This window comes from Lottia gigantea (genome assembly GCF_000327385.1).
Source record: "Lottia gigantea unplaced genomic scaffold LOTGIsca_7, whole genome shotgun sequence".
Classification (NCBI taxonomy): Eukaryota; Metazoa; Mollusca; class Gastropoda; family Lottiidae; genus Lottia; species Lottia gigantea.
The window spans coordinates 4,143,313-4,153,776 of NW_008710370.1; the positions used below are offsets into that span (position 1 = coordinate 4,143,313).

Genomic DNA, 10,464 nt, shown 5'->3' on the forward strand with positions numbered 1-10,464 from the left:
TATAGGCAATAATTCTTATACAGAAACGATATATTTCATAAAAAAAGACACGCAAAATTAAAGAAGTTTGTTATCTAATATTTATTTATAAGAATGGAAATATTAAAAAAAAAAACAAAAAATATTGATGCATTATTTATCACCGGATGAAAGTAAACCGTCAGTAGTTTGGTAACAGAAGTTAAACCAATTCTATATAATCACAGCTTAACACCAATGCAGCAATTTCTTATTGGTTAAAATCAGTGACGTCATAACATTTGCAAAAATAGTTGCGTATTTGGTGACGTCACACATTTCGCATTTATTACAAACTGATGAAATGTTATTGTAGGTTAAGGAATGAATAGAGAATTGAGATTAGCGTTCATTTCTGATACATCTTTAACCTCTACACCTGCCTCTGTAGTAAGTTTTACAAGTGCATTTTCCATCGAAGAAATTGTGTGAGAAGTTTCTTATCTGCCACGAACCAGACCTGTAGCAAATGGCCCAAACTTTTTTGTAAACGTATGGTTTGGGGTCTCGGACACAACGATGTCTGAAGGTGGTATTCGTTGGAGAACAATTGAGTCGGCATGTTGGACACCTGAAAATACAAATATAATTATCACAAAAAATCACTAAAAATTGTGTTTTCTTATCTTAATATGATTATGTAGCGTCGGTATAAATTCCCAACTACCAAACAGCTCAACCGGAAGTTGGTGGAAATAGCTTAAGCTAATGTTATGAATTTCCATGTATTGATGCGACTTGAAGATTCAATTTAAAGGTATATCAAAATCAAGAACATTTATGACAGGGAATTAAGTTGTAGATCTTTGCCTTATTCGTTCCATTTTTAATTAAGTCATTGTATTACGAACAAAAATTGTGACCATTTCTTTATTGGACATTTATTTCTTTTTTATCGAACTTTCCTAAATATGCATAATAAACTTATTTTCTTATCAAATATATGACGGAATTACATTTTAAAAAAAAAAGAGATATACTTACAAGCAACGGGATTCATAAATATTTTGCCAATGTGGAAACAATACATAACAGAAACCGTAAGAGCGGGAAGACAAGGTATAAACTTTCACTTTTTTACTAGGACATAGTTCTTGTGGTCCCCAGTAAAACGGTCTGTATTTTGGACAAACCCTGAAATATGGAATTGAATTATCATTTTAATATAAATATACAAATATTTTAGAAGTGTTTAAATTACACATAATTAAATACTTGTCAAGCCTCATTAGGAAAGGGAATTATCACACGCTCAGTATGATTGAAGGACAGTTCGCTATCCGTTTGACCAATAATACCTTTGTCTCGAAATTTGAGCCTTCAAATCCAAGTGTGTCCAGAATTATGCGCGTTTGAAAGTTAAAAAGACGACTCGTCTTTTCTTGAAAATACACATATATAGTGAAATTCTTGGTGTTATGTATTTTTGAAGAAATTATGCGATTTTCATACGTTTATTAGCATTTCTGAAGGCGATCCACAAATTAAATCACACCCGAAAATGGCAAACCTATCTTTTTAAAATATGGTCATTATCATTGTTTCAATCGTGTATTAGAAACAAGTCTGTTAATTTATCCAAAAAACAAAATCAAATTTAGAGACATATAGAAAATTATTATAGTTTATTTCAAATCTAGGCTTCAGAAATAAAGGTGATTAAATCATACTTACAATGGCTTTGGTCTAGAAATGATTGGACCAAGTGATAAAATGGGAGCAAGCTTAGCTCCACTCACAAGCGCTTTTGACTGTTGAGGCCTACAAACAACATAATATAATTAGTTAATAATAATGAAAATATTAAGCTACTTTCGCTGCTATGGCGATATTTCTCTTTTGTGCATTTTCATATTGCACATGACAACTTTCGTATCATTATGTTAAAATCGACATGATCAGTATCTTGAGTCAGCAAGTAGCAATGTTGGTATTTACCCCATCACGATATAAAATCGCATTTGTACTTACATAGAACTAAGAACTTTTGATTTATCGCTAGATTTGTCCAAAAGAGCTTTCGCTACATCTTCAGTTAAAGGTATCTCCTTATCGACCTCATCAACCTGTAAAGCTTCCCTACATAACGGGACTTTAGCATCCACCATGCAAGTGGCTGCAAATACAACCAAGACCTGAAATGATAAGAAATGTTCTTGTTTTTGTCATTTGCATGCGGGCACCATCTCGCATGACTCGGATTTGGTTAAAGGGTCACTTCCTGTTTTCAAGGATCAAAGTGAAAGTATTTGTCAAACGATGATCACTATGCGTAAAGTACTATCGAGACCCATGTTGGGAATCATCATGGTCCCGGATATTATGCATAATACCCACATAGACAATGATAATAACGATAAGATAAAAGACTGTCAAACAAACGTTTTATTTCCACCCTAAAATATATATGGATGAGCAATCTTTTTTGGGGGGTTTTATTTTGCTCAAACTATACACCAAATTCTAGTGAAATGTGACCCTTGACTTATTAACTAAAAATAACTAGCCGTTATAATATTTAACGCCAAAATTATTTAAAAGTTTTACGTAAACTTTCTAGTTCGTTATGCTTTTTTTGGAGGTATTATAAAACTTCTATGCAGATTTAAGCAAAAATAAACCCTAATTCTAGAAAAACAAGTCTAAAAACAAGTCTATATGAGGCCCAAGATCAAAATCGTTTAAACTGTTTATTTAATTAAACAAATTCAGTTTGATCAAGTAGGTACATAAATAGCATATTTAAGAAATATTATTTAGGTCTAATTTACGACGTTTTTGATAATAAACATGTTACCTACTACCTCCTAGGATGACTAAAAAATTGAAATGATTAACTTGGCCAATATGAGTCTTTGTTCATCAGTGGACTTACCTGGTGTCATAACTATACAACAGAATCCCTCTATAATCCAATAAATTTATTAAACTTAGTAATTTTGAAAAATACTTAGAAGTGTTTTTTAATATATTTTTTTTGTTCAATGGATATATCGTGTAATATAGAGATTACATTCTTTAGTCATGGCACCTGGTAAGTCTAACTGATGAATATAATATACAGAAAGTTTGAGACTATAAATGTTTTGCCATTCTAAGAGGTAGTGTTCCTTTAAACAATAAAATAACTTACCAACAAATATCGTAACATCTTCTTTGCTTCTTTTCAAGATTTTCTTCACGAATAATCTTTTTGATTGATTTGATAGTGGATACACTGTCATATTTATACATATTGGAAAGGATGTAAATGCATTCATCCGTGGCCCTTACTTTTCTTGCCCGATATATATTTCCTTATTAAGATCCGGTTCCCTTGCCTTCTTAGACACCAGGATGTTTTTTTCCTAATTTCTTATTGGTTAGCCGCTTTTTGATGATTACGATGCGTTTACACGGTTGAATAGTGTTTATTACATAGCCGTGGGATACAAATACACCCTTTCAGTTAACAAAATTAAACTCGAGAGTAGCAAACCATAAATCCGTGTTGATTTTTTTAATTATCGCTATTATTAGTTATCAGTGACTGATTTTCATGATCTAGTAAGAAAAGAAACTGTGCTCTTTTGTCAGCTAGTCAATATGGAGATGAACAAAAAAACTTCAAGTAGGTTCTCTGACCAGAGGTAAACAAAATTATCGCTGTTGAAAACACTTTTATTTCGATTTCTAAATGAAGTATTTGTTCCAACCTAGGCCTGTACATTTGAGACAATCAACCAAATTCTGATTCACTATTATCAAGGCGTGTTGAAGCAGAGAGAATGCAAAAGTCTATAGCTGGTGAAGGATATTAGTATTCCTTCAGCGTTGGTGCTTTACAAGTAAAGATTGGGATAGACCATGTCCGGTGTGGTGTAATTTTTTAACGCCAACATTATTTAAAAGGTTTACGTAAACTTTCTTGTTCCTTATGCTTTTGATCAGATTTAAGCAAAGACTAAACGCTTAATTCTAGAGAAACAAGTCTAAAAATATCCTAATGAGGCCCTGCATCAAAAGTAAAGTAAAGCAGGGAATAGACGATGTCCGGTGCGGTATACGGTGCGGGATTATCGATACAGTTGAAAATAGTAGAAACGAATAGTGTCCGCACCCATGCCTCGCGAGTTCACTTGTTCTATTTTCTACTGTATCGGACACCGTACATCGTCGATTCCCACCTTCTGCCAGTCTGAAGGGGTGAGAGGAGCAAACATTGCTACTATGCTGTTGGTGGTAAAAATATTCAATATTGGCACCCGCAACAGGAACTTTAAACATTGATTTTATACAGTTCTGGGGTTGAACAGAGAAATCCATTTATAAATTAAAAGAGGGGCTATCTGCTGGGTTGTTTTCTTCTATATATAGGTGTTTATATTTCATTTGATCAACCATAAAAATAAAATTAACAATCCGCCCAAGCGAGATGTTTGTTAGTTTCTTCAGTTTGCTAAGAACAAGGTTGTCATCTAACTTCTAATATTTCAAATATCAATGCCTCGATAGTGATTTTCATAAAATTGCTAAGAGTACCGTACCCACGCTCAGATAAAAATCTATCATTTTACTATTCTAAAAAGCACCGTAAGACATTTTGAACTAAGAGGAAGGCTGATACAAATATAAAAAATATCCTGAGGATAATTTAATCCAGTAATTATGCGTACTAGATTTATGCAAATTAGTTTTGGTTTGTTTCCGCGTCTAGACTCGTTTTCGATTATTTAAGACCGAGGGGTTACTCTGAACGATTGCTTTTGTGCCTTATTAATTTAAATTCTTTCACGCTTATTTGACGATTGAGACTTTATTTTTTTAGATTCAAATTAAGCAATATATTTGATTAATTGGTGTTTCTTATGAATTATCACGTATTCTTAATCAACTCATTATGTTCTTATCGTATATACTTAAGAGTTTTAACCATTTATAAATGTCCATGAATATACAGTCTGGATAAACAAAAAAAAAATACTTTTTGAGATTTCTTGATCGGTCACTCACTGGAATTCTGCTGGTAATTCTCTTCTAATTTAGCTAATTATGAATTCATTATGGACATGTGAGACAAACTGGTATTTGTCCAAGTCATTAGAACACCTCTACTTTCTATTCATATAAATATTAGCCATTTCATTTTCATAAATGAAAATAAGGGAACCCATCTTTAACATAAGGGCATGTAGAAATGTAAAGTAACCAAACCCACTTATTGTTTTCACTTATATTTTAAACTACACCCCGATTGATATATTACAGATATTATGACGTCACTGACGCTACTAGTTCCGGACTATTATAGGGGTGGGGTTATTAAATTAAAGCTTTTACAAAGCTCAACGTGATATTTATGTTTATGCGTGAATGATTTACATAACCATGAACATGTGTTTTAGAGAGAAAAAGAAAACGTAAGGTGATGTCATTATCCTTGCCAGTGACCATTACAGAAACTTGGATTGGAGGAGTCATCCTAAAATAAATTAGAATCCACTTAGAAAGGGCTTAGATCCTGTATTTTATACAAATTGAAAAACTATTCTTTCAAAATAGTACATGTTTACAATGAAATAAGGCGTATTCTAAGAATAAGATAACGAATATGAGGAAGTATATCAATCATCGATGAAGAATTATTTCATTATAAAAAATAGTATCAAGTGGCTAGAAGAGTAAACATACCTGCCACAAACGCAACGGTTTTATTTTCCTGTGGTATATTTTCTTTTCTCAACATAACATCCCGGACTCTCCAGAGTACAGCTACTAGGCTTCTGTATATACAAAGACTTTGAGAACGGGGCATACATATTCTAACAGTTTCGTTACAAATTAAACGGATACATCCGAAAATTATGGACGTCGTCATTATGCACTAACCTAATCGAAATATATGCCTACGAATTTCCACTAGCCTATATCTAAAGTCATGACAATCACACCGATTGAATGATTTTCCTGTAGTAATTATAGATCTCATTGGCAATCACGTGAGCCCTGAACTTTCGCTTGCGCACGCATACATTACATGGTGTAGACGGATAATGAAGGTATGACTGAACTACAAAATTATTCATCTTCCACATATGTCGGGGGTTTGGCGAACCTGAGGTCAATGAAGAGGTTTAAAAATCTTCTGTCCAAGTTATTATAATTTTAATAATCAATTCTCTAATTGGCTAAAGATTAGGCATAAAGGACTTTTTTGTACAATTGAGCCTGAACATTAGCTGAGCAATTATAACATAATAATATATACAATCAATCATCCACTATATAAATACATTTTGTAGATTTCGTATAAGGTGTTCCACAAAAAATAAAAAAAATAAAACCCAAAAAAAAACAACAACAAAAAAACCCAAAATATTTTTTATTTAGAAGCATTGGCCCAGTCAGGAGAAAGATGTGAACTTGAAACAAATGAAAATCAAAATGTGGATAAGCCTTGCATAAAGATCTACAAGATTGGTTGAAAGGCAATTTCATCACGAACAACTATTTTAATTTAAGTTAAAATGCAGCTTCTTGATTCAAACCTACATAAAAAAACTAGAGCTGTGAACAACACTGAGCGTGGCCCGTGATAATTTGCCTGAGAGCTGTAAGACTTTTTTGAACTTCAAACCCTCTCAAGCCCGGTGTTGACTCGACCACTTTTAGTAAAGAGCCAAGCTAAATGAAATGTTTTGTGAAAGGGTAAATTCAATCTTGTATCAATATAACTTATCGTATGGTTATTTTAATAGCTTCATGGTAGCTATAATATACAGGTATGTGTGAAATGTGAACATTATGTGACGGAATTTCTTTACTGATATAAACATGATCTATAAGTGTCTCACCTTCAGTAGTGTAATGCTGAACAAGTTGAAAACAATTTAGTATAGACAAATGACCCTCCAAGATATTTTGGTTGAAATCCCCCATAATAACATAGTCTGAACCAGATTCTTGTAATTCAACTAATAATCTTTCTAACATTGGGAGAAATAAATCTAATCGATAAACGGGTGTTCTATAGATAACAATTACGTTAATATTTTTATCCAAAATATTCAAAGCAATGTGTTCTATATTTAAAACTCCCAATTTTAAAATGTTGACATTTTTGTTTTGCTTATATACTCCTACTCCTCCGTGCCCCTTTTCTTTCAAAAATTTGAAATCTCTAGTGTCATCATAGCTGGTGCTTCGAGGATGGTGGTGAAGACGGAAACCATTTAACTTTAGTTTTGCTGGAGTTATTGAATTATTTAGCCATGTTTCTGTTAACAGCTCAGTTGCTTCAGCTTTATAGTTAGAAAAAAGGAACGGGTTTTAGAATTTCCATATTTTCAATTTTCGATTTTGACCTTTGATGACTTTTGTTGACCTATATCTTTTGACCTGTATGATGTAGAAGATTTAAATTTGGAACACAACATAACATTTTGAATATCAATTTACCTGTGTCAAATAAATTAGGTGGGCGTGGCACTTCCGGGTTAAATTACTCATTATTGACATTTTTGACCAGAGGCATAACTCGCTAAGAATACATTTGTTCAAAATGGAACTTTGCATACAATTACGCTGTCTTAAAAGTTCAGTTGTTTCAGCTTCATAGTTCTAAAAAAGGAACAGGTTTCGGAAATCAAAATTTCCAATTTTTGACCTTGACCTTTGTTGACCTAGACCTTTTTAGGATCAAACGTCTTTGGCATTGGCTATATATTTATACTTTTATATTTGCTGTCCTATGTCCACTTCCGGTTTTATAGCCGTATGCGTTTGAAATTTTGATGACATCTCGTGATCTTGACCTTTTTAAACCTTCTCCTTTACAAGATCAAAGGTCATTGACATTGGCTATCTGCTGATACTTTCAGTTGTGAGGTCTGACGTCTACTTCCGGTATTAAAATCTTCTAAAAAATGAAAATTTCTCAACTTTAGACTGTTCTTGCACTTGACCTAATTATCGTCGACGGTTGATTTTTTCATGGTCTTTAGCAAATTGCTACGTTTGCAAAGTCCCACTCTGTGTCACGTGTGGCTCTAGTATGTTGTTTTAATCGTATATTATTAGTAGGTTATGTTATGATAATTTGAACTGATACAGTTATTGAGGAGTTATATTGATATTATGTTATTGAAATATTATTATTGTGTTTTATTATGGCAAATTGTATTATTAAAAGTTATATATTATACTTATTAACGTGTTTTATATGGGGGTTGTGTTATCTAGATGTTATATTATTTGGGGGTTAACATCAAGGTAATGAAAATAATATGGTGGGGAGAGTATTTACATAATTTACCTTCATTTTTAAGGAGTTCTTATTAAGAGAAATTTTATTCCAACTGGTGTTTTTCTTGTCTTAAAACTTTAATCTTCCCTTTCGAAAAACGACAATAACGACTCACGTACACATTTTATCCTATTCCATGGCTTAGGTACGGTTCTTGCCGCCTGGTAAATCTAGACCCCAGTGACCCACATTCGATGATAAATTGGTCCATCAGCATTAAGGCTAAAGAATCATGCACCAATAAAATATTATATTGGTTTGAAGACTAGTTGACTCACTTTGTTGATGAGTTAACTGTAGACGAGTTGACATGAAGACGAGTTGACTAAACCTTCCGGTTTCCGAACTGGGTTCTCCCTTGTCAGTAATGTAGGGGCTAACAAGGTAAAAGCCTCTAGTCCCCTGGTTTCCAACATGGGGATGGTCCACGCTGCAATGGTTTCCAAAATGGCGATGGTTAACGCGGCAAAGTGTACCTGATAGGCCTAACTAACCATTTTAATAATAGTGCTTAATGATATAGCATATTAATCAGGTTTTACGTCCTCCTTTTTACCTCCACAGATTGAGACAATGGCGTGAGATATATAACAGATGTGGGGAAGTTAAGGAAGGATATTAGTCCACATCTACATCCGAATAAATCGACTACAAGAGTAGAATAAATCGACCACAAGAGTAGAATAAATCGACTACAAGAGTAGCCCGAATGAAAACAAAAGTTGCATGCAGACAGTTTAATAAATATGATATACTGTTCAACAGTATTCTTCTATACAGACTCATTTTCCACCTATCCTGATCCAATGGTCCAGATCCAACTTTGGAAGTGTTTGAAAGTCTGAACAATCAACTTCAGGGTTATCACTGTAATCGAAAACAGACATGTAAACAATGTAACAGGTGTTGAACTCTCGTGAATGCAGCTACACCTATACCCCCTTCAAACGAAGTGCAGGCACGAGAACAAGAACTACTTGTCAATCTTAAATATGGGTACAGGTTGAAATGTATTGGATCAGTTGTTAAAGAATGGAACAATGAGTTCTGTTTCATCTTTCGGGTTCTGTTTTGATATTTCTGTATCATTCCACAAGTGATGAATTTGAGTACTATTTTAACAGCAAACTTTTAATGGTTTAAATTCACAAAAAAAAATCAGATAACTTACCCCTCTCCTGTATGTAGCCCCTCTCCTATATGTAGAAACGCATTGAGTGGAACTTTTGTGATGTTGGTGGTAGCACAAATAACTCGAGAAAACTTTAGATGACGGATTTCACTCACCTGCCCTAAAAATATATATAACAAAATTAATTATATCTGAAATTAGGTCGACTCTTAGATTTGAACTCACGGAACAGTTATGCCAAACATGTTTCTACTTTCGGGAATACGTGAAACCGCACAATTTTACCAGGGACTTTTTTGCGGATAAAGCAGGGTTTACAGGAACATTGCAGCAAGAAACCGTTTGCAGTCGTTGGCATGTTTAGGCGGTTTTCAACATCTGCCTTTTTTCCATTCTCTGGTAGCTATCTTGAAAGATGTCGGCTGGTGTAGACAGAAAAACTAGGACCTATTTTTGGGGTATATGGGTATATTTTGTGGGGATTATCCGCATCTCCGGATGTATGGGGTTTTTAAAAACTTATTTTTAGATATTTCAGATCTGCAAAACCCAGATAAATATGGAAAGATGAATATTTTGTGGTTCAACGATACTACCACCACTTATGTCCAGTCGGATCTCGCTTCGACTTTTTAAAAAGTTTAAAGGTCGTAAACCTCGTTTCTGAGATGTGGAAAAAAGGCATATTTTTCTGACTGTACTCCAGACGACAACTGTCGAAATATCCATCAAAGGCTGGGATAGAGGCAGATGTTTCGGATGAGTCGATTTCCTGAAATTTAGGATTGAATATATGAAGGACGTACATCTATCTAATCCAGATAAACCGTAATTGTAATAGTTGACAGGATGTTCGTTTTCAAACCAGAATCGATCTCTGAATTTCAGATCATTGAATTGCAGGCCGAAAATACAAGCAAATGTTGGTCCAACAATACCATGCTCTACTGGAGGCTCTGAAAGTCCACCGACATACAGGTCAACATCGTCTATATGCCTGTAATATTAACGACATCAATTATTACATCTT

At 33.7% G+C, this 10,464-nt stretch overlaps 2 protein-coding genes across 2 annotated transcripts in view; both read right to left on the reverse strand.

Moving 5' to 3' along the window:
- Nucleotides 1–58: 58 nt before the first annotated feature.
- On the reverse strand, nucleotides 59–3,201 carry LOTGIDRAFT_229482 (hypothetical protein). Its single transcript, XM_009065659.1, has 5 exons — nucleotides 3,152–3,201; nucleotides 1,990–2,153; nucleotides 1,693–1,779; nucleotides 1,003–1,152; nucleotides 59–589 (listed from the first exon to the last, which is right to left on the reverse strand). The coding sequence occupies exons 1-5, from the start codon at nucleotides 3,167–3,169 to the stop codon at nucleotides 385–387; spliced, it is 624 nt and encodes a 207-aa protein (XP_009063907.1). The 5' UTR covers nucleotides 3,170–3,201; the 3' UTR covers nucleotides 59–384.
- A 5,823-nt stretch (nucleotides 3,202–9,024) lies between these two features.
- The window catches only part of LOTGIDRAFT_183937 (hypothetical protein), a 15,803-nt gene continuing 14,363 nt past the window's right edge, over nucleotides 9,025–10,464 (reverse strand). The window contains exons 13-15 of the mRNA XM_009065660.1: nucleotides 10,241–10,431; nucleotides 9,474–9,594; nucleotides 9,025–9,169 (exon numbers count right to left, since the gene is read on the reverse strand). Of these exons, the coding sequence (XP_009063908.1) occupies nucleotides 9,085–9,169; nucleotides 9,474–9,594; nucleotides 10,241–10,431 (397 nt within the window). The 3' untranslated portion in view covers nucleotides 9,025–9,084. The remainder of the gene's footprint in view (nucleotides 9,170–9,473; nucleotides 9,595–10,240; nucleotides 10,432–10,464) is intronic.

What these genes read in the sequence shown, in the direction of transcription:
- LOTGIDRAFT_229482 (XM_009065659.1), bottom strand. An exon ending in ATTTCTAGACCAAAGCCATT is followed by an intron (nt 1,153 to 1,692) that starts GTAAGTATGATT and finishes TCCATATTTCAG; the next exon opens with GGTTTGTCCAAAATACAGAC. An exon ending in ATTTATGAATCCCGTTGCTT is followed by an intron (nt 590 to 1,002) that starts GTAAGTATATCT and finishes TTGTATTTTCAG; the next exon opens with GTGTCCAACATGCCGACTCA.